The sequence below is a fragment of the Nomascus leucogenys genome, chromosome 24, assembly GCF_006542625.1.
Source record: "Nomascus leucogenys isolate Asia chromosome 24, Asia_NLE_v1, whole genome shotgun sequence".
Lineage (NCBI taxonomy): Eukaryota > Metazoa > Chordata > Mammalia > Primates > Hylobatidae > Nomascus > Nomascus leucogenys.
In genome coordinates, this window is record NC_044404.1 from 19,462,117 (window position 1) to 19,484,916 (window position 22,800).

At 50.5% G+C, this 22,800-nt stretch overlaps 3 protein-coding genes across 8 annotated transcripts in view; 2 read left to right on the forward strand and 1 right to left on the reverse strand.

Moving 5' to 3' along the window:
- EMC1 (ER membrane protein complex subunit 1) overlaps positions 1 to 2,938 on the reverse strand; it is a 33,810-nt gene extending 30,872 nt beyond the window's left edge. For 4 of the 6 annotated variants that reach the window (XM_030805630.1, XM_030805628.1, XM_030805629.1 and 1 more), the window contains exon 1: positions 1,972 to 2,349. In XM_030805630.1, coding sequence (XP_030661490.1) covers positions 1,972 to 2,066 — 95 coding nt within the window. In that variant the 5' untranslated portion in view covers positions 2,067 to 2,349. Of the gene's footprint in view, positions 1 to 1,971; positions 2,350 to 2,842 lie in introns of those variants that run through there. The other 2 variants (XM_030805631.1, XM_030805632.1) reach the window with 2 other exon arrangements.
- On the forward strand, positions 2,068 to 9,592 carry LOC100592234 (mRNA turnover protein 4 homolog). Its single transcript, XM_030805505.1, has 10 exons — positions 2,068 to 2,281; positions 2,470 to 2,612; positions 2,781 to 2,871; positions 5,295 to 5,353; positions 6,443 to 6,546; positions 7,561 to 7,642; positions 7,953 to 8,020; positions 8,332 to 8,483; positions 8,968 to 9,044; positions 9,172 to 9,592. Exons 1-10 carry the CDS (start codon positions 2,068 to 2,070, stop codon positions 9,319 to 9,321), a joined length of 1,140 nt encoding a protein of 379 aa, XP_030661365.1. The 3' UTR covers positions 9,322 to 9,592.
- Positions 9,593 to 12,146: 2,554 nt separating this feature from the next.
- LOC105738052 (ER membrane protein complex subunit 1-like) lies at positions 12,147 to 17,742 on the forward strand. Its single transcript, XM_030805506.1, has 9 exons — positions 12,147 to 12,343; positions 13,544 to 13,670; positions 14,242 to 14,391; positions 14,703 to 14,870; positions 15,375 to 15,446; positions 15,821 to 15,883; positions 16,539 to 16,661; positions 17,506 to 17,602; positions 17,738 to 17,742. Exons 2-9 carry the CDS (start codon positions 13,563 to 13,565, stop codon positions 17,740 to 17,742), a joined length of 786 nt encoding a protein of 261 aa, XP_030661366.1. The 5' UTR covers positions 12,147 to 12,343; positions 13,544 to 13,562.
- Positions 17,743 to 22,800: the final 5,058 nt, after the last annotated feature.

Consider the following 22,800-nt stretch of genomic DNA (forward strand, 5'->3'; position numbering starts at 1 on the left):
TTTTCAGTACAGTAACATGCCGTACAGGTTTGTGGCCTAGGAAGAATAGGCTATACCATATAGCCTAGGTGTGTAGTAGGCTAAACCATCTAGGTTTACATAAGTACACGCTACAATGTTTGCACAAGAGGGCATTTCTCAGAATGTATTCCCATCATTAAGTGATGCATACCTGTATGTCTTCGTTTATTTTTCAATCTGAAAACCGTAGGCCAGGTGCAGTGGCTCACACCTGTAATCCCAGCACTTTGGGAGGCCGAGGCAGCCAGATGGCTTGAGCCCAGGTGTTCAAGACCAGCCTGGGCAACATAGCAAAACCCCGGCTCTACAAAAATACAAAGAAACTAGAGAGGTGTGCACCAGTAGTCCCAGCTACTCAGGAGGCTGAGGTGGGAGGGTCACTTGAAACTGTAAGGCCGAAGCTGCAGTGAGCCATGATAGTACTGCACTCCAGCCTGGGCTACAGAATGAGTCCCTGTCTCAAAAAATTTTTTAAAGTTTTGGCTGGGCGCGGTTGCTCACGTCTGTAATTCCAACACTTTGGGAGGCCTAGGCGGGTGGATTACCTGAGGTCGGGAGTTTGAGACCAGCCTGACCAACATGGAGAAACCCCGTCTCTACCAAAAATACAAAAATTAGCTGAGTGTGGTGGCACGTGCCTGTAATCCCAGCTACTCGGGAGGCTGAGGCAGGAGAATCGCTTGAACCCCGGAGGCGGAGGTTGTGGTGAGCCATGAGATAGCGCCATTGCACTCCAGCCTGGGCAACAAGAGTGAAACTGTCTCAAAAAAAAAAAAAAAAGTCTTAAACAGAGTCCTTTTCCCCCCTCATCAGTCTAACCTGGCCGTGGGCTCAGAGCAGAGCTGCCCAAGACACTAAGCAGTTAGGAAATGCCATTCATTCATTCATTCATTCATGAAAAGAAAATTAAGAAAATTGCATATATCTAGTATTCTGCAAAATTAGATACACATATCACCCGATATATACGTGTAACGTACACATAAGACATTGTCAACAGTTGTGCACATAATTAAAAACGTAACTTGTGTTGTATTTGTCACACTGTCTGGCATAACAGGTACTCAACATATATGCGAATCATCTTTTCCAAAACAGAAAATACTTCAGAAGAGGAGAAATCTGAGCTGGGCCCTGAAGAATAAAGCGTAAATAGCAATAATAACAGATAACATTTAATGGCTGCATTCAATGAGCCAGGCATTGTGCTAAGTAATTTAATGTGATTGTCTCATTCATTCTCACAAGTACTGTAAGAGATAACGGACTCTTACTAAACCCATTCTATTGACAAAAAAAACAAGGCACAGAGTGGTTAAGTCACTTTCCCCAAGATCACACAACTCTTAATTGGTAAAAGTCAAACAAAAGCAAGCTACTCCAGGGCCTTAACGAAGACGTGGTGGGTGAATGAATGAATGAATGAATGGCATATTCTAGCTGCTTAGTGTTTTGGGCAATCCTGCTCTGAGCCCAGGGCCAGACTAGGTTGATGAGAGGGGGAAAAGGACTCAGTTTAGGACTTTCAAGACAAAAGCTCCTGTTCACATGCCTACAAGACACCAATTAGAGTAGGAATTAAAGTTCACTGACGGCTTGGCGACCTCTGACACCTGCTAGACCAGAAACCTCACAGTCAAAAAAAATGGAACCTGACGAGAGAGGACGGGATCAGTGACCTCTTACCGGCACCCCAAGCATGCCTGGATGGCAGGTCCGGCTTACACACAAGGATCAGCTTAGAAGGACCCCTAACACTTGGTTTAAAGCTCTGCTTCCGAAGACTTTAAATCCTTAATAATTTTTTAACAAGGGGCCACACGTTTCCATTTTGTATTGGGTCCGGCAAATTATGCGGCCAATCCTGTTACATGACAACCCTTAGCAGGTAGGAGACCGGTACTGGGGAAACAGCCACTTATCTCTCGAATATGTTCCACACGTACGCACCAATCAAACTTGCCCACTTGGTCTTCGTAGACCGCGGCCACAGGAATCAGCAGCACAGCCCAAAGCCAGAAACGAGAAGCCCACTCAGCCGCCATGATGCGAGCGCAGGCACCGCCCACCGCCGTCACGGCATGCACCGCGCCGCGGGCTCCGCCTCCGCGGGACTACAGAGCTGGGACAGCGCGCGAGGCCCTCGGTCGGACGCTCGGGATTCGGGGACGGCCTCGGCACGCGGGAAGTCGCCCTACAGGCGCGGGAGAAAGCGCAGGCGGCGGCTTGGCAGGGAGAGGCAGGCTGCAGTGCGCATTAGGTCAGGCACACGCGAGGGGCAGCCCCCAAGGGCCGTCCCAGAGGCCCCCGCGCCGCCGGGGTCCTAACGGGGTGCACCGTCTTCCGCCACACGTGATTCAGCGCCATGCCCAAATCCAAGCGCGACAGGAAAGCTGAACGAACGGGGAGTCGGGACACTGCGGGGAGCTCTGTGGGCTGGCTGCCCAGCCTGCGGTGAGGGCTTCGGGGCGGCGGGGATGCAGATTGGAACCTCAGGACGTCCTCGAGGTGTGCCGCTGCTTCGCTGGGAGCTAGAATGGGGGCTTCGGGGCTGTAAAACCGCCAGAGGGGCTGACGCCTGTTCGGGTCCCGTGAGCGGAGACTGTTTTTGCCTAGTTTCAAGGCCAACTGGGCCGGCAGGCAGCTCCTGAACACCGCCCCCGGCTGTGCCTGGTGCCGTTTCGGCCCACTTTTCCCAACCTCGGCCCTTTCTCATCTTCTGCACTCCCGCCACCCTGGCTGCCTTTCCCTTCTTTCAGGACAGGCTTGTTGCCCTGTCTGGCGTTGTGTGTCTGCGGTTGTTTCTGCCTGGCATGCTTACCTCTTCGTATGGCTTGCGCCTTCTTAGTTGTCAGTTAATAGGATCCCTCTGAGACAGGGTCTCGCTCTTTTGCCCAGGCTGGAGTGCAGTGGCGCGATCGTAACACTGCAGGCCGGATGCGGTGGCTCACGCCTGTAATCCCAGCACTTTGGGAGGCCGAGGCGGGAGAATCACCTGAGGTCGGGAGTTCCAGACCAGCCTGGCCAATATGATGAAACTCCTTCTCTACTAAAAATACTAAAAATTAAATGGGCACGGTGGCAGGTGCCTGTAATGCCAGCTACTTGGGAGACTGAGGCGGGAGAATCGCTTGAACCCGGGAGGCGGAGGTTGCAATGAGCCGAGATCGCTCCACTGTACTGCAGCCTGGGCGCGACAGAGCGAGACTCTGTCTCAAAAATAAATAAATAAAATAAGTCACTGCAGCCTTGACCTCCTTGGCTTAAGCGATCCTCCCACCTCAGCCTCCCGAGTAGCTGAGACCACAGGCATACGCCACCACACCCAGCTAGGTTTTTTTGTTTATTTTTTATACAGACGACTCTCAGTATGTTGCCAAAGCTGGTCTCGAACACCTGGGCTCCAACAACCCTCCCGCCTCACTCTCCCTAGGTGCTGGGATTACAGGCGTGAGCCACTACGCCCGACTTGAGCACCTCTCAAGACACCATTTTTGACCACCTTTGCTGTGGTGGCCTCTCTTTTAACCCGGCTCCCTGGAATATTCAAAAATATTTAGGGGTCTGGCACTTTCTACGCGTTGGAGGATACAGCAGTTACAAGGAAAGCCTATTATCGAACCTAACGTTGTAGGAGAAACACATTCCACAAAATGCTAAAAATCTGATTGAAAATGAGGTGAAGAGATGGCGATATTTTGTATAATGTGGTCGGGAAAGGTCTCACTGATGAAGTGACAAATGAGCAGAAAATAAAGGAAGCGAGCAACCTGTGGAATTTTGCAACTGTGGAATTATCTGGGAGAATGCTGTTCCAAGTAGAGGGAACGTGAAGTGAAAAGGCTCTGAAATGGGAGCAGATATGACATGTTTGGGACAAGAGGCCAGTGAGGCTGGAGCAGAAGGAGCCAAATAGAGTTGGCGGAGGGGGTTAGGCAGAGAGGGCAGGACTTCCTTGGCCTTGGCAAGGCATTGGCTTTCCTGCCCAGGTGAAGTGGGTAGCAGAGGACCCATGTGATTTACCTTTATTTATAAAGGGTCACTCTGGTTGCCTTGGTGAGAATAGTTGCGGAAGACAGGGCAGAGGGCAGGAATGGAAGCAGTGAGCCCAGCATTAATCCAAGAGAGGGTGATGCTGACTTGAGCCAAAGGTATAACAGTGGAAATGATGGGAAGTGGCCCCCTATATTTCATTTGCCCTCCTCTGCTCCACTTATCATTGACTGATGTGCCTTGTTAAGAGGGGCTGAGTGCTGGGCAGGTTAAAGAAGAGAGGCCTGGGTCCCTTTGTGAAGGCGCCCGGGGCTTTGCAGTTGGAGTTCTGTCAGGTGTTTCTAGAACAATTTGATTCTGTGTAGGGGGCCTGGGTCAGGTCTGGCAAATGCCGAACTCTGTGCGTAGGGGGCAAATTGGGCCCCAGCCATTTTTACAGTAGAGGTACATGTTCCTCCCCAGAGAAGTGTTGCTGCATCTTTGGGTCCAAATTGCAAAACTGGAGTGCAGGTACATATCAGGAGATTGAGTCCCCAGCCTCATGGTTGCACAGCATAGGCCAGCTAGAGTGGCCTCTGCATCATGGTCAAGAGCAGCAAGGGGCCAGGCATGGTGGCTCACACCTATGATTCCAACACTTTGGGAGACTGAGGTAGGCAGATCTCTTGAGACCAACCTGGGCAACATGGCAAAAGCCATCTCTGCAAAAAATACAAAACTCACCTGGGCATGGTGGTGCATTTCTGTGGTCCCAGCCAAAATTAGCAGGCCATGGTGGTATGTGCCTGCAGTCCTGTATGGGAGGATTGCCTGAGCCTAGGAGTTCAAGGTTGCAGTGAGCCGAGATCATGCCATCGCACTCCAGCCTGGGTGACAGAGTGAGACCCCATCTCAAAAATAAAAAAAAAGAGGGGCCTGCCTCAGCCAGCAGGTGAGGTCTGCCACTGAGAGCACTCCAGCAGCAGGAACGGCCTCCACCCCCACACTGCAATCAAGTTTTTTGGATCAGCCTTAGGGGCTAAGAAAGGCCTAGTTTGTCTAAATAGCAGGAGTTCTATCCAGGGATCTTCAGGCCCAGGAATGCTAATGAGTAGGCATTCCATGGGCCCTGGGAATGGCTTTGTGTGCCAGAAATGATGGCCACAAAGGCCTTGCTGCCTGTTTTCAGAATGGCTGCATCCAACTGAGCTCTCTCTGCCAAAGGGGAGAAGAAAATAAAATAAGTCTCCAATGCATCTAGATCGGTCTCTCATCATCTCTCTCCTTTTTGTTTTTATTAGTCTCGTTAACCAAAACTGCCAAGAAAGGCTTGGAATTGAAACAAAACCTGATAGAAGAGGTAAGACGTTGTTCTTTTTCTAGAGCTTGCAATTGTTTGGTTCATAAAGGTAGGTATAGGACTGTTGGCCAGGGGAGCATACTAGTGGAAAAAAAATCTCCAAGCTGCTAATCCAGGACTTTTTCCTCCAGCAGCAGCACCAGCAAAAACATCCATAGTGATGATTTCCAGCTTCGACTAGCTCGTACTCTGTGCCCTGTCCTGCACTGTGTTTCTTAGGCGTTGTTCCACTCCATCCTCATAACATCCCTGTGATGTGGGTACTAGGTGATGATGTTGCTGTTTTGCTTTTGGGGTCACTGAAGCTTACAGAGGTTTGTTAGCCTGCCCAATGTCAAAAAACAGGAGGAGGCCAGGAACGGTGGGCCACGCCTGTAATCCCAGCACTTTGGGAGGCCATGTGGGTCAGATAGCTTGAGGCTGGGAGCTCAAGAGCAACCTGGGCAATATGACAAAACCTCATCTCTACAAAAAGAAAAGAAAAAAGAACTAGCTGGACGTGCTGGTACGCAGCCTGGGCAACAGAGTGAGACCCTGTCTTTAAAAAAAAAAAAAAAAGAGCTGGGAGATTTCCCAGGTGTCAGTGACTGCACCAACCCACTGTCTGTACAGCTTCTGACCTGCCAACCTGGGCTGCAGGCTGGGTGAAACAGTCTCCTCCCGCACAATGACTCCACTCCTGGAGGCCGCCTCATGGTGGCTTTGGCCAGCATCATGTGCAGAGCAGTACTGATCAGCTGCCTCCCCTCGTAACAGTGAGGCTCCGTGTGTTTCCATGTATAGCAGGACCCTTCCTAGTGTGGGTGAATGTTTCTAGGTTAACAGTTGATGATGAGTTCCGCTGTTGGTCATAGATAAATGAGAGACCTGGAAAAGGCCGTGGGGTGTAGATCCATGGCTCAGCCTCCCCTGTGGTTAGGAATCCTAATTTCAGCAATGGAGGTAGGAGACAACCAAATTAGAGGCCTGCAGTTCCTCCAGTTTCCATAGTTGTCAGGGGCCCAGAGCAGATTCATTCTCATCTGAGGCCAGAGTGGTGCCCATTGTATGCTGCTGCTTGAACTCAGAGCCTCATGAATTGTCCCACAGCTTCGGAAATGGGTGGACACCTACAAGTACCTTTTCATCTTCTCTGTGGCCAACATGAGGAACAGCAAGCTGAAGGACATCCGGAACGCCTGGAAGCACAGCCGGTGAGCGGGCAGGGGGAAGAAGGCCCTTCTGAGTGGGGACCCGGCCAGGCTGCTCTCAGTCAAAGCACAGGAGCAGTTTCTGACCCTTTGGGTGCCTGGGTCATGCCGCTGACACCTTAATAAGGACAAAGTGCCACCTGCCACTGAAGAGCACTTCCTTTTCACTGTTAAAGCTGGTCTTGGGCCAGGTGCGGTGGCTCACGCGTGTAATCCTGGCACTTTGGGAGGCTGAGGCAGGCAGATCTCCTGAGGTCAGGAGTTTGAGACCAGCCTGGCCAACATGGTGAAACCCCTTCTCTACTAAAAATACAAAAATTAGCTGGGCATGGTGGCAGGCACCTATAATCCCAGCTACTCAGGAGGCTGATGCAGAAGAATCCCTTGAACCCACGAGGCAGAGGCTGCAGTGAGCTCAGATTGCACCACTGCACTCCAGCCTGGGTGACAGAGTGAAACTCCACCTCAAAAAAAAAGCAGATTTTGCACTGAGCTTTAGGGGCAGGACTTGGTAGTTGCTCAGGAGATGTTTGAGAGGTGGTCCTTTCAGGAGAAGTGGCCCTTTAACCCTGGACTCTGGGCCATTTAGGAGCATCACACCAGTTTTAGAATGTCAGTATGGACACTGGGACACAGACAGTGACCTGGGAGCAGGATGCAGGAGCCACATGGCAAGTTTCTGTCCTGGGGCAGGTGGCTGTGGTGGTGGTCTCTTGCCGCACCAGCTCTGGTTCAGGCTGTTAACATGCCTCCTGCATACATCCAGATAGAGAACCGGTACATGATGCTCGTGACGGGCTGGGAGAGAAAATGTTGCCATGTCAGTAGTCTGTGGGTGGGAACATAATGAAAGGGGCCCCGAGGTGGGGACAGTGTGGCCAGGCAGCATGAAGAAGTGGGTGCCACTGGCTTAGCCTGGGCCTGAGCTCGCTGGGGACCAGAGCCGCTTTGCGTGTTGCTGAGGGGTGGGGCGGGCAGGGCAGTTCCTTCACAGACGCTCTTTCTCTTGCTCGGTAGGATGTTCTTTGGCAAAAACAAGGTGATGATGGTGGCCTTGGGTCGGAGCCCATCTGATGAATACAAAGACAACCTGCACCAGGTAAGTCTCTGGTCCTCACGCGGTGGGGCTAAGGCAAAGCCTCCTTCTCTCCCACTACTCCCACGTGACAGCCTCCCCCAGCCATCGGCAGGCCCGAGGCTCAGGGAGAGCAGGGCCTAGCTTAAAGCTCTGGGTTCTCCCTTCACCTCCAGACCCAGGGAATAGCACACTTCCTGCCTCCCACTCCTTCCTGCTGTGACAACCAGAAACATCTTTAAACGTTGCCAAATGTCCCCTGGTGAGCAAAAATATGCCTAGTAGAGAACCACTGCTCTAATGCGACCAAGCTGGCCTCACTCTTGATTTGTAGGTCAGCAAAAGGTTGAGGGGTGAAGTGGGTCTCCTGTTCACCAACCGCACAAAGGAGGAGGTGAATGAGTAAGTACTGCTGAGGAACGGAGGGAAAGAGGCGGGTGAGAGGGGATTTCAGGGAGGGAATGATGCAGGAACTTCGTTCCATATGTGGCATCAAGTTGGAACTGCTCCTGGAAGCCTGTCACTGAGCTAGTGGCCTGGGACCACAGCCCTCTCTGTCCTCTCCAGCATGGTGCTCTGGGCTGGCTGCTGGCCAGCAGCCAAGGTCTGTGATGGGGGAATGCCCAGGACCACAGGACACTTGGGGGAGCCTGACTCATGGGCTGGTGGCGTGGCCAGGAGCATCCCCTCCTTCCACTTCTCTTTTCCCTTAGGTGGTTCACGAAATACACAGAAATGGACTACGCCCGAGCTGGTAACACAGCAGCTTTCCCTGTGAGCCTGGATCCAGGGCCCCTGGAGCAGTTCCCCCACTCCATGGAGCCACAGCTCAGGCAGCTGGGCCTGCCCACCGCCCTCAAGAGAGGTATGGGCAGCCCTGGAGCCAAAAGGTCACAGCCTAGAGTCCAAGAGCACAGGCCTGCAAACTCATCCCTTTCTGGGTGAGCAAGTTATTTCTACAAGTTTCCATTTTCTCATGAGAAAATGGGGCTAAGAGTGCACACCTCACAGTGGGGGTGAAAGCAGACAGTAGCTTACAGCCAAAATGCAGCCCTTGAGGCCCGTCAGGGGCCTTGCGCTTGTTTAAAAAAAAAGTCAAAAAATTAGCCATGGTGGTGTGCGCCTGTGGTCCTAGCTACATGGGAGGCTGAGGCAAGAGGAGCACTAGAGCCCAGGAGGTCGAGGCTGCAGCGAATCAAAGGGACCTCAGGGAGACAGCCACTGCCCAGTGTGTGTTGGAGCCATGGGGAGGGCAGGTGGCTGACTGGATTCCTCCCAACGTGGCAGGGGCAGAGAGGGCTCTGCAGGCCTCTGGGCCAGAGGTAACCGAGAGCCACGCTCTTCTGCAGGTGTGGTGACTCTGCTGTCTGACTACGAGGTATGCAAGGAGGGCGATGTGCTGACCCCAGAGCAGGCTCGCATCCTGGTGAGTCTGGCGCTTTGAGGGCTGTTGCGGGTGGGGGCGCTGGCTTTCCTCTGCCTGCTGAAAACGCCCCCCTGCACTTTGAATACCTTCATTCCTCCTGATTCTTTGTTCCCGTTGTCTCTTGCAGAAGCTTTTTGGGTATGAGATGGCTGAATTCAAGGTGACCGTCAAATACATGTGGGATTCACAGTCGGGAAGTTTCCAGCAGATGGGAGACGACTTCCCAGAGAGCGCATCCGAGTCCGCAGAAGAGTCCGACTCAGAAGACGATGACTGAAAGGGACTCAGGACTGAAGGTCTCCTGGAACCTTCTGGGTCTCACTGGACCATCAGGACTGCTGCCGCCCCTCTGGGGAGAGCAGCTTTTTATTTGTCTGTAGACAGGGAATGTGATGGGCACTGACCTCCTGTAAAGAATAAAACTCTGGGCTGGGCACGGTGGCTCACGCCTGGAATCCCAGCACTTTGGGAGGCCGAGGCGGGCAGATCATAAGGTCAGGAGATTAAGATCATTCTGGCTAACATGGTGAAACCCCGTCTCTACTAAATATAGAAAAAAAAACAAAAACTATCTGGGCATAGTGGCGTGTGCCTGTAGTCCAAGCTAGTCAGGAGGCTGAGGCAGGAGAATCGCTTGAACCCGGGAGGCGGAGGTTGCCGTGAGTCTAAGATTGGAGCACTGCACTCCAGTCTGGGCGACAGAGCAAAACTCCATCCCAAAAAAAAAAAAAAAAAAAAAGGAAATACAACTTTGCAGGATGTCTCTCCTGGAGACAACAAGAGGGAGAGGGCTCTTTCTTAGAAAAGAGGCCTTTGATGAGCCCAGAAGTTTGAAACCAGCCTGGGCAATTCAGCAAGATCCCGTCTCTACAAAAAAAAATAAATTAGGCATGGTGCCACGTGCCTGTGGTGCCCGCTACTTGGGAGGCTGAGGTGGGAGAATTGCTCAAGCCTGAGAGTTGGAGGCTCAGTGAGCCATGATCATGCCACTGCACTCCAGCCTGGGTGGCCATTGGATTTGTTCTGCGTGGATTGCCTTAGTTTGCCTTGTCAGCCAACTTCCACTGGCTGCCTTGAGACTGCCATGACAGCACAGCTCCACACTGGAGCTGAGGTTTCTCTTCAGCCCTGGGTACCCCTTGGCAGAGGGATTTGCTGAGGAGAATTAGGTATCCTTCCTAGCCCTCCACACACTTCCAAACCAGGGCTGCAGATCTGATGGATGCCAGGAAGACAGGCTTGGGCTGAGAGTGATGTCACTGCACGAGTCAAGAGCCAGCGTCTAAAGTGTCCATGGCATCCTGGGAGGTTTTATTCTTGGGGACTCTAGTGGTAGATTTTTGTCCACCTTGTTCTATTTGTTTTTGATTTTCTGTTTTAAAATTTTAAGGAGAGATGGGGTTTCACCATGTTGCCCAGGCTGGTCTCAAACTCCTGAGCTCAAGTGATCTACCCACCTTGGCCTCCCAAAGTGCTGGGATTATAGGTGTGAGCCACCGCATCCAGCCCACATTGTTCTATTTGTATTTCATGAAAGCAGTTCTGAATGAGAGTAAATCAGCTTCAGGGTGTACGGTGGCCCTCTTTTTTCTGCCGTGCATGGAAGAGAGGGCCACCTCCAGCCCTGCTGTTGGGAGTTCAGGCTGGATCCCACGGTGTGGGGTGACCTTCACAACGGCATTGTGCCCCTGACACCCTCTCAATGCCTCTGTTCTTTGAAGACTTCCTACTCCTGCCCACTTCTCACCACGCCCTTGGGAAGGACAGCAGGAAGCAGGCTCCGGGCAGAAGAGGAAATGAATTCACCAAGTTCACCCAGGCCTAGGCCAGGTCAAGCACTAGCCTCAGCAGGAAGTGCTGAAGGAGAGCTCAGGCCCAGCCCTCTCGCCTCGCGAGGAAGACTGGGAAGACTGCAGGAGTGTAGAGGACCATCTGCAAACTGGGCTAAGAGGGGAAAGCAGCCTACAACCATTTAAGGCCAAAACTGGCCAGGGGCAGAGAATGAAGGGTGGCAGGTAGTGTCCTCCGCACCTGAGCCAGGTCTAGCCAGACCTGGAGGAGATAGTGGGATATTCAGGTGCCAGGCTTGGTCAGCGGCCTCTGTGACAGCCGACTCCAGGGGCCCTTCCTCTGCGGGTGCCAATTTCTCCAATTGCTCCATCCAGGATGACCACGTCCCCATGCATGCCCTGTAAGGGAGATAGCTAGACTTCAGCACATTTCTGCTGCACAGTGACTAATCATGCCCCTCCCAGCCATGGCCCTGCTGCTAACTGGGCTGTGGTTATTCATGTATGCCTTGCATTACTGCGTGCAAACAGCCATGACCATTGGGCTCTAAAGCCCTGCCTCCACGCTGTCTCAGCTGTAGACAGAGCTGACTTCAGAGCCACTCTGCTGCTGCTCAGCAGCTGGGTAAACCGAGGTCAGTCACCCAGCCTTTCAGCTTCAGACTTCCTTTACTTTTCAGGCCGCTTGTCTGAATTAAAAATTGTGTGAAGCACTTTGCCTGCAGACCTGGCACTTAACAGGTGCTCACTAAAGGGAAGCCATAACTATATAATACCCAAGCTGGAGAAGGGGGTTAGGGACAGCAGGGAGAGGGAAGCCCTGCCACTACAAACACAGTTGGGCTGTCTCCAGGGTGGGCAGCCAAGGACCCAGGAAAGGCTAATGGTTAAAAAGGTAGATTTCAGACCAGATGCAGTGGCTGACACCTGTAATCCCAGCAATTTGGGATGCTGAGGTGGGAGGATTGCTTGAGCCCAAAGACTCAAGATCAGCCCAGACTTGGGCCAGGTGCAGTGGCTCACGCCTGTAATCCCAACACTTTTGGATTTGGGCCAAGACGGGTGCATCACGAGGTCAGGAGGTCGAGACCATCCTGGCCAACACGGTGAAACCCCATCTCTATTAAAAATACAAAAAAGGAGGGAACAGCCTTTAGGAGACATAGATGGTTTCAGGGAAGCAAGCAGTGTGGCCAAATGGTTGCAAGTGCAGAATCTGACATTGACTAACAAGGCAGAGCCAGGGTTAGGATCCAGCTGGGTTTGACCCCAAAGCCTGTTTTCTTACCCACTAAGCAACGGTGGGTACTGTTCTGGACTGTCTCTTCCAGCCTGAGGCTCTGCAGGTGCGGGCTGCTCTCAACCTGTACTTGTGCTCAGTTTCCAGGCACTTGGGCTGGTTGGCCTGCAGGAGTCTGTAAGGTACATCGCAGTCCTGAAGAAGACTACGCTTGCCCTCCATCACCTCTCCAGTGGGCACCTCAAGTGGGTGGAACATCTCCCAGAAAGGTAAGGCTGCCTGCTCACAGGCAACAGCTGCCTCGTCCTACTCTCTAGGAGCTCCTCTTTCTCCTTGAGGGACCCGAAGCATTTGCTTTAACCCAGGCCTGTCTCTTGTTGGTGTTGCATGGAGTGTGTTGCACTCACAAGATCTCGAAGGCTGTGAGTATGGGTGAAACTCCAGAGTACGCCTGGAGTTTCCTTTGCACTGAGGAGAACACTCTCAAACTGGGGTGCTAGGGCGAGCCATGCTACGGGAGCCACTCACTCGCTCATGGATGTAGTACTTTGCGCCTTCTGACTTCTAGTTCAAATTCTAGTTCTGGTTCTAGTTCTGACTGAGCCTTTCATTCATATTAAGAGTTAGAACAACTCAAGAAGACCCAGGGTAGGCTGAGTGAGGTGTGAAATGGTTTCTCGAGGTCCTGCTGGTAGAAAACATTGAAATTGGGAAGGAACAAGAGGGAGGGAACAAGAGAAAAGGATCTACTTGGACACCCTGTGGCCATTTTCAAAGTTTAGAGCAGGACTCGAAACTTCAAATTCTGGCCTGGCCTGGTGTCTCATGCCTGTAATCCCTGCACTTTGGGAGCCTGAGGTGGGTAGATCACTTGAGCTCAGGAGTTCGAGACCAGCCTGGGCAACCCCATCTCTACAAAAAATACAAAAACTTAGCTGGGCGTGGTGGTGTGTGCTTGTGATCCCAGCTACTTGGGAGGCTGAGGTGGGAGGATCACCTGAGCCTCGGGAGGTAGAGGCTGCAGCGAGCCGTGATCGCACCACTGCACTGCAGCCTGGGTGACAGAGTGAGACACTGTCTAAAAAAACACAACAAAGAAAATGCTATGAGGCGGGTTATGAAATATCCGTGAGCAACACTGGCTGGATGGGAGCTGCAGTGCGCCTGGCCTGCCTGGAGGGGGCAGCCTTACCCACCTGATTGGCGCTCTGTATTTAGGCCTGGTGTTGCCAGGTCTTCTAACTGTGGGAAAATTTAGAAATCTGATTGTGAAGTATAATATCTTCTAAATGTTGACAACTAATTCAAATTAAGAACAACAACAACAAAAGCCCCCAAACTGTGTGAGCCAAAGAAAACCTATTTGGGAATTACTAGTTGGTGACATCTGGCTGAGGCCCGGCAGCCCCTGAGGATAATCCTGTCCTGGGTTTAAAGCTGACGCTGCGGTTTCTTCTTCCCTCTCTTAGTGACAGCATCCACTACCAGATGGTGTATTCTTACGGCTCTGGGGTGGTGTGGGCCCTCGGAGTTGTTCCCTTCAGCCATGTGAACGTTGTCAAGTTTAATGTGGAAGATGGAGAGATTGTTCAGCAGGTACAGGAGGGTGACAGGAGCCTGTGAATAAGGTGGGGTTGGGGGAGACTCGATAGATTTCTTTGTACTGGGGAACAGGGAACTTGGCTGGGCAGATGCAAAAGCTACTTGTGCTCCCTCATTCTGGTAACTTGCCAGCTGCCTTCCCATTAGGCCTCTATTTAAAGTAGTCATATTTGCATGTGTTATCTTCTGGGGTGGCTAAAAGTTTACATAGATCTAGTCTCTGCCCGAAAGTATCTTACAGTGCTGTGAAATCACAGTAGGACACCACATATGGCAAATATACTAAAGAAGTGCTGATTCTGAAGTGTCAGGTATTTAAAATTATCGGGTATATTTTTCCAGTGACCAGAAAGAAAATCCTGATATTTTTTCCAGCTTTTTGAAGGCTCTCAGGAGGTTGGAGGGTGGGGTTTCAGGGGACAGGAAGAACTCCTATACAACCAACCATGAAGAACCTTTGAGCTTAGGACCCCCAGTGGGATGCTGGCAGCAATATTGCTGTTGGACTGAGAGGGAAATGTAAAAATCTTCCACGAGCTTCCTGTTAATGATGACTTTTCTGTAGGTTAGGGTTTCAACTCCATGGCTGCAGCACCTGTCCGGAGCCTGTGGTGTGGTGGATGAGGCTGTCCTGGTGTGTCCTGACCCGAGCTCACGTTCCCTCCAAACTTTGGCTCTGGAGACGGAATGGGAGTTGAGACAGATCCCGCTGCAGGTGGGAGGCTGCCACCGCTTCTTCTGGCCTGAGGCATTTCCTGTGGGGAGTAGAAAGTTTGGCATGATTCCCCCGGAGGGTCTTTCTCCCAGACTCTTCCTGAGCAGTGGAAGCCATTCAGGCCTCTGGCTGAACTGGCGTAAGAGGAAATCAGTCACTTTTCCCTTTGGGGAACTTGAACTGGAGCATTTGGAGCCACCTGCCATGGCCCAGTTACTTCCCCCGGCAAAGTAGGGCAGAGGGTGTGAGCCTGGGATGGGTCAGGGTGTCGTCAGCTGTTAGCCATAATCCTCCTCCTTCTTGCCTTCCAGTCTCTCGACTTAGAATTTGGAAGTGGATTCCAACCCCAGGTCCTGCCTACCCAGCCCAACCCAGTGGACGCTTCCCGGGCCCAGTTCTTCCTGCACTTGTCCCCAAGCCACTATGCTCTGCTGCAGTACCATTACGGAACCCTGAGTTTGCTTAAAAACTTCCCACAGGTAACTGCAGGCAACATGGTTTGCTAGGATTCAGGAGATCTTTCCAAGACATGGATGCTAGAAGGCAGTGCTTTTGAATCTGGAAACATTTGCTCTTAGGCCCAAGATTGATGACACCTTCCCATAAGTGGTTTGAGAGGGGGTAGGTAGCCTTACCGTAGAAATGGTATATTTCCTCCTGAGTATTACAAAGGATCTTTAGAGCAAAACTAGTGCCTTCCTTAGTCCAAAGGAAATATGGGGACATAAATGAGAGCTTCCCCGCAGATAGTAAGAATAAGCAGCATGGGATTTAAGATTCACCTGTGCCTGCGTTGGAGGTAGGGAGAGTTCTGTTTTCAGCTGTAGATGCAACCGAGGCCTCCCCCTGCTCTTAAATGCCTGACCATTCTGCTCCGAAGTGGGGAGCACTTTCAACTCTAAGGCCCTGGAGAGGTGACCCTCTGTAAGGCAGCTGGCTAGTACTGGTCCCATTTAGGAGCTGATGCCTTGCTTTTCCCCCAGACTGCCCTAGTGAGCTTTGCCACCACTGGGGAGAAGACGGTGGCTGCAGTCATGGCCTGTCGGAATGAAGTGGTGAGTATTGAGAACAACAGTCAGCACTTGGGATTTTCCTTCCTGGTCTCCACTAGGAACCCTGAAAATCAGAAGTCTGGGCACATTGACCTGGTCAGTATGAACCCAGGGGGCAGGAGGCTGTTGAGAAGGGAGGTCTTGCCTCACCGTATAGAGCTTTCTGCGCACCCCATTTCTCCCCAGGAACGAGACCCTAATGTGATGACCTTACTTTCTTATGGGGCTGTTAAGGGTTGAATAGGCTTTGTGGGCAGGGGTGAGAAATGAGCGTTGTCTTCTCTCAAGTGCTAAGAAGACAGAAACAAAAGCTTCATTTCAGCGACTGGGGAGTGACCCTTTGGCTGAATTTTCTCCTGTCCTTCTCTTTCTCATAGCAGAAAACTAGCAATTCTGAAGATGGGTCAATGGGGAGCTTTTCGGAGAAGTCTAGTCCAAAGGTAGGGTGTGGCACTGGGCAGTATGCCAGACCTAGAGACGCAGGAGGCCACCAAAGAGAGTTGGGGGAACAGCTTTGGTTAGGAGCACATCCTAGAGTTCCCAGCTTCAAATGGGGTTTCCTAAGTACTGTAAATTAAATGATGTTTCTCTTAATCTCATTTTACTGGGAGATTAGGAGGTAGAATCCCTAGAATCTGTTCCTAGCCACTTTCTCCTCTGGGCCTGAGCGTCCCCATTTCTTTTGGGATCCTGGCTGGCACAGTTGAGTAGTAATCTGTGCAGTTACCCTGTAGCGGAGGCATGAGCCCCTGGCTGGAGGCATAGGTTCCTGCTGTGGCCTCCATCTAAGTGTTTCCCTGCCTCCTGTCTTGCTCAGTCTTACCTTGCTCAGCCCTACCACTCTCTCAGAAGTCTCTGCTACTCTGTACTGGCTTCCAAGACAAGTATGGTAGTTGTAATTTCATTTATTTACTCAGGCACCTTATTTCTGCCTTAGGATTTAGCTTGCTTTTCTCTTTTATTCTCCTTTGCATATGTTTCCCCTTCTGGCCTGGCTCCTTCTCTAGGGTATTTGCCCCCAGTCCTTGGACTTCCTTTGGTGGGCTTTGCTTTCGGGGGATACCTGTAGTTGACACGTGCTGTCTGTACCCCTAGGACTCTCTGGCTTGCTTCAATCAGACCTACACCATTAACCTATACCTCGTGGAGACAGGTCGGCGGCTGCTGGACACCACGATTACATTTAGCCTGGAACAGAGCGGCACTCGGCCTGAGCGGGTGAGGCAGAGGCTTTCTTTGCAGACTGTCCTGTGGGCTTCTCAGCACATGGCATCCTTTCCTCAGGGCCAGGTCTTAGCCATAGGGCTCAGATTAGGCTCTCTGAACATGTGTTCTAGTGCTCCCTGAGCCACTGAGTTGTTAGAAATCACAGTAAAGGCGGGTATTATTTATGCCAGCTCATCATTGTGCACCAGGCACTGTTCTAAGCTTTTAACTTACACATTAATTGATTTAACCCTCCGAACACTCTCGTGAAGCGGTTGTTCCTGACCTGGTTTTAAAATGATTCTGTGGCCTGGGGGGATCGAGTACCATAGCCAGAGTCACGGAGCTAGTAAGAGGTGTCACTGGGGTTCAGATTCAGGTCTAACCCCACAGCCTGGACTCCTCATCACTACCCAGTATTGCCTCTGTGTGCATCTGGTTGTGTTCCTCAGCTGCTTGGGCTGTGGCTTCTTCGTTTCTAAAGCAGAAAGTCTAATCCCGGCCTCCTGCTCACCTTGTGGGGGGTGATTAGAGCATGGATGAATGGCGTGGTACCCGTGGAGTACTCAAGTTCTTCCATGGAAAGGTCTGGGAGACCCCAACATCATTGTGTTGGCTCCTAAGACTATGTATCACTTACTGGCATCCAGATAATAGCTACATTGTTTAGACATCAAATAATGCCATGGCTTGTACCTCTGTAAAGTCCAGGCTTTGACTCCTGGGGTCTGGTGCTCTCAGAGGCATTTGGATCCTGGGGTCTGGTGCTCTCAGAGGCATTTGGATCCTGGGGTCTGGTGCTCTCAGAGGCATTTGGATCCTCACTGACTACACTGGTCTTGACTGTGGCTTATAGCTGTATATCCAGGCGTTCTTGAAGAAGGATGACTCAGTGGGCTACCGGACTTTGGTGCAGACGGAGGATCATCTGCTACTTTTCCTGCAGCCGTTGGGTAAGTCGACCTCATTCAACCTTTTTTTTTATTTCCCCAGGCCTTCCGATGTGTTCCAATCAGACTGATTTTTGGGAGGCTGCAGGTTTCTGGAAAAGATTCAAGTGGGGTGTGCACTGAGTGTTTTGTTCATAGCCTAATGTCACCTGCTTTTTTTATTTTTTATTTATTTATTTATTTTTAATTTGAGATAGAGTCTTGCTCTCTTGCCCAGGCTGGAGTGCAGTGGCATGATCTCGGCCCACTGCAATCTCCACCTTTCGGATTCAAGCAATTCTCCTGCCTCAGCCTCCTGAGTAGCTGGGATTACAGGCATTCGCCACCACGACAAGCTAATTTTTGTATTTTCAGTACAGACAGGGTTTCCCCATGTTGGCCAGGCTGGTCTCGAATTCCTGACCTCAAGTAATCCGCCTGCCTCGGCCTCCCAAAGTGTTGGGATTACAGGTGTGAGCCACCGTGCCCGGCCTGTCACCTGCTTTTTTTGTATTTTGAGACGGAGTTTTGCTCTTGTTGCTCAGACTGCTGGAGTACAGTGGCATGATCTCAGCTCACTGTAACCTCTGCCTCCCAGGTTTAAGTGCTGGGATTACAAGCATGAGTCACTGCTCCTGGCTCATTTTTCTAGTTCTGATCTCTGTTCCTTCCTGCACAAAGGCCTCAGATAATGAACTCCAGGATGTGTCTAACTCTAGCTGTTTCAGTTCTAAGTGCGCCCTCCTGATTACAGGCTTTTTTTGCCCCTGCCCTAGGATCTCACCACTGAGCCGAGTTGGGAGCTGACCATTCCCCCAGAAGTACAGCGGATCGTCAAGGTGAAGGGGAAACGCAGCAGTGAGCATGTTCATTCCCAGGGCCGTGTGATGGGGGACCGCAGTGTGCTCTACAAGGTACATACAGCCAGCTGTCTGGTAGACAGCAAGGGCTTTCGAATCAGGAAAAGAAGGGCTTCAAGTCTGGCTGTAGGACTTGGTAGATCTATGACCTTGAGTAAGTCATTTAATCCCTTTGAGCCTTAATGTTTGTTTGTGAAATGGGGATAATATACCCTCCTCCTAGGCTTGTTTTGATGATCACATGAGATGTTCATGCCTAGCCCAGTGCCTAGCGTATGGTAAGTAAGCAACAGATGTTAGCTCTTACTTTTTTGACCTTTTTGTTTGTTTGTTTGTTTCCTGAGACAGAGTCTTGCTCTGTTCCCCAGGCTGGAGTGCAGTGATGCAGTCATGGCTCACTGCAGCTTCGTCCTTCTGGGCTTATGCAATCCTTTCATCTCAGTCTCCCAAGTAGTTGGGACCACAGGCACATGCCATGCTAATTTTTTAAAAACGGCTGGGCTTGGTGGCTCATGCCAGTAATCCCAGCATTTTGAGGGGTCGAGGTGGGTGGATTACTTGAGTCCAAGAGTTTGAAGCCAGCTTGGGCAACGTGGCTGAAACCTTGTCTTTACCCAAAAAAAAAAAAAAATTAGCTGGGCATGGTGGTGCGTGCCTGTGGTCAAAGCTACTCGGGAGGCTGAGGTAGGAGGATCACCTGAGCCTGGGGAGGTTGAGGCTACAGTGAGCTGCAGTTGTGCCGCTGCACTCCCGCCTGCGAGACAGAGTGAGACCCTGTCTCCAAACAAAAAAAATTTTTTTTTAAATTTTTTATTTTTGTAGAAGATAGAGATCAACCTAGGAAACATGGTAAAACTCTCTCTTCAAAAAAAATTTTTTTTTAATTTTTTATTTTTGTATTGACAGGGTCTCACTATGTTGCCTAGATTGGTCTCTATCTCCTGGCCTCAAGCAGTTCTCTTACTTCAGCCTCCTGAAGTGTTGGGATTAGAGACTTGAGCCACTGTGCCTAGCCCAGCTCTTATTACTAGTGGTAGTACTGATAGAGCATTCTGGGGTTAAACCATAGTCGAGCCATCAGAACCTCCATTTCTGTGCGCCAACACTCTACTTAGTGTTAAAGAGAGGGCGATTGAGGTGACTACTGGGCTGCAAAACTGTGGTGGGAGAGAATGTAATGATAGTAGTAATGCACATTAATTACACCCTCTGGTACAGCAGAGACCTAGTTGGAGGGGGTGTCATAGAATAGAGATCACGGAACTTGATGGTAAAGCTGGATCACTAAGTATGAGCCAGTGCAACACAGTGCAAGCCTCTAGTTTGACTGTTGAGTTATGACTTGGCTCTGCAATGGCATAGCTGTTCATCTCTTAGGCTGCCTGAGCTTCAATTTTCCCCAGTATAATGGGGATAATAGCACCAACGTCAGAGGATTGTTTTGAAGATTAATGATAACATGTAAACTGATTAGAATAGTGCCTGTCACATACTTAACATTATTATTATTAATGCTATTGACTTTTTTTTTGTTTTTCTTTTTTGAGACAGGGTCTTGCCCTGTTGCCCAGGCTGGAGTGCAGTGGTGCAATCACAGCTCACTGCAGCTTTGACCTCCTGGGCTCAAGCAGTCCTCCCATTTCAGCCTCCTAAGCAGCTGGGACAACAGGTGCATGTCACCATGGCTTATTTTATTTTCTTTCTTTCTTTTTTTTTTGAGACACTGTCTTGCTCTTTCGCCAGGCTGGAGTGCAGTGGCACGATCTTGACTCACTGCAACCTCCACATCCCAGGTTCAAGAGATTCTCCTGCCTCCGCCTCCCGAGTAGCTGGGCCTACAAGCGCGCACCACCATGCCCAGCTAAATTTTGTATTTTTAGAGATGGGGTTTCACCATGTTGGACAGGATGGTCTTGATCTCTTGACCTCGTGATCTGCCCGCCTTGGCCTCCCAAAGTGCTGGGATTACAGGTGTGAGCCACTGTGCCCGGGCAGTTATTTTATTTTCTTTAGAGATGGGGTCTTGCTGTGTTGTCCAGATTGGTCTTGAACTCCTGGGCTCAAGCAATCCTCCCATCTTGGCCTCCCAAAGTGTTAGGATTACAGGCATGAGCCACCGCACCCGGCCAGCAGCAAGTATTTTTGAGTGCTAGCTGGATGCAGGCACTCATTTAGACACTGGGATATAAAATGGGCAAAATAGACAAAACTTCCTCACCTTGTGAGGCTTTCATCATAGTTGGGTGAGGCTAATAATAAAGAAAATAAATAGGTAAATTAGATAGTGTATTAGAAAGTGACCAGTTCTACAGAGAAAAATAAAGCCGGGAAGAGGGAAAGCGGGTACAGTGTAAATCGGGTGGCTAAGGAGGGGCTTAGTGAGAAAGTGGCACGGAGTGAGTGGACTTGAGTGAGGAAGTGAGTCGTGTGGATAGCTGCGGGGAGAGCCTTCCAGAGAGAAAAGTCAGAGTGCCCCTGGTGTGTGTGAGAAACAGCAAAGAAGACCAGGTAACCAGAAGATGATGAGTGAGGAGCCATGTCAGGCCTGCTGAGGGCAGAGGGCAACAGGGCCAGATCACAGGCCACCACCGTGGCGTGGCCTTCACTTTGGAGCACGGTGAAGAGTCACTGGGGAGTTTTCAGCAGAGGAGTGACATCAGTGATTGAGATTCCACAGGCTCATTTGACCTAGATTAGACTGTAGAGGGGTGAGGAGGAAAGCAGACCATTTAGTCTGTGGGGTCATCCAGGTGCTGATGGCTGGAGCTGGGCTGGTAGCATGGAGGTGGCAAGGAGGGATCAGGTTCTGGGTACTTTTGAAGGTAGAGCCAAGAGCAGGTATATGTGTGTTACAGAGAAAGGAGTCAAGGATGACTCGAGGCCTTAGGTCTGAGCCACTGATGTATGGAGTCGTGACTGGCTGGGGAGGATAGAGGAGCAGATTTTAGGCAGGGGTTCGAACAGTTCAGTTTGGGCCATGTTAAGTTTCAGATGAAACATCTGAGAAAAGATACTGAGATAGTTCTTAGTGAAGTCTGGAGTTCAAAGGAGTATCTGGTTTGCATATATACATTGGGCATTGCCAACATCCATAAATGGTGTTCAAGCCATGAGATTGGCTTGAGATCACCACGAGGGTGAGTGTGACGGAAATGCTCAAAGCTTGAGAGCTTCCTGGTGTGTTCCACCATGAAGAAACTGGGGAGATGTGGAAGAACCTCCAAAAGAGACTGAGAAGGAGAGGCCAGTAAGGTAGAAGGAGTGCTGGGCAGGGATGTTCTGGAAGCCAGGTGAGAAAATGTCGCAAGGAGGTCGTGATCACCTGCATCACGTGGTACTAGTGGGTCAAGTAAGATGAGGGCCAAGACTTTGCCACTGGATTTAGCGATGGGGAGGGCGGTGGTGACCCTCAAAAGAAAAATATCACTGCAGCATTTGTCCCTAGGTCAATGAGTGGGCAGACCTGGATTTTATCTTGGGTTACCATTTGCTATCTGTGACTTGAGAAGCTGCTTAACTACTTCGGGACTTTTCTGCAAAATGCGGACCATAATAGCTACTCTGCAAGACTGTTTAAGGGATTAGATAAAATACAAGGTACCTGGCATGGCACCCAGTACCCAACGCACATAAAACAAGTGCAGTGATGAGAAACTCCAAACAAGAAGCTCTTTTCACCAGAAACCCTGATTCCTCTGCCAGGCTGGAGAGCTCCAGGTTGGTCTCACAGCACAGGAATGGAGTGTGTGATGAGTCATCGTGGTTCTAAGGGAGCTTTTCTCTCTCTCTCCAGAGCCTGAACCCCAACATGCTGGCCACGGTGACGGAGAGCATGTTCTGTTAGTGGAATGAAACCAAAATCAATGGTGTTAGTCCAACCCAACAAAACAGATATCAAACCATATTCCATAAGAACCGCTCATGGCCCTGTTCTTTTCAGTATATGGGAAAACAAAATGGAAACAACAAAATAGAATCAGGTTTATGAAACTCCTCGATAGATGGTCACACATGTTTTCAGGAGATCTCTATAGAAATGATTTTGATCACTTGATACCTTGAAAAGAGCTCTTGCGACAATAGAATGACATCCATAAGTGACAAGTATAAAATGTAGTGCTCAGTGACATTAAAAAACAAATCAACCCACGTAGAGGAAGAGCTCTGGACATAGGGATGTCAAACTGGTCTAGAGTGTAATGAAAAGCCAAGATAGTGCCCCAGTAAGAAAAAAGAAATCAACATAACAATGGGAAGCAGCAAGAAGAAGACTGAGACAGGAAAGACAACATTTTTCACAAATGGATTATTCATTCACTGTCTAGATACAGACAAAACTGCAGAAGACCCAGAGGAAAACAG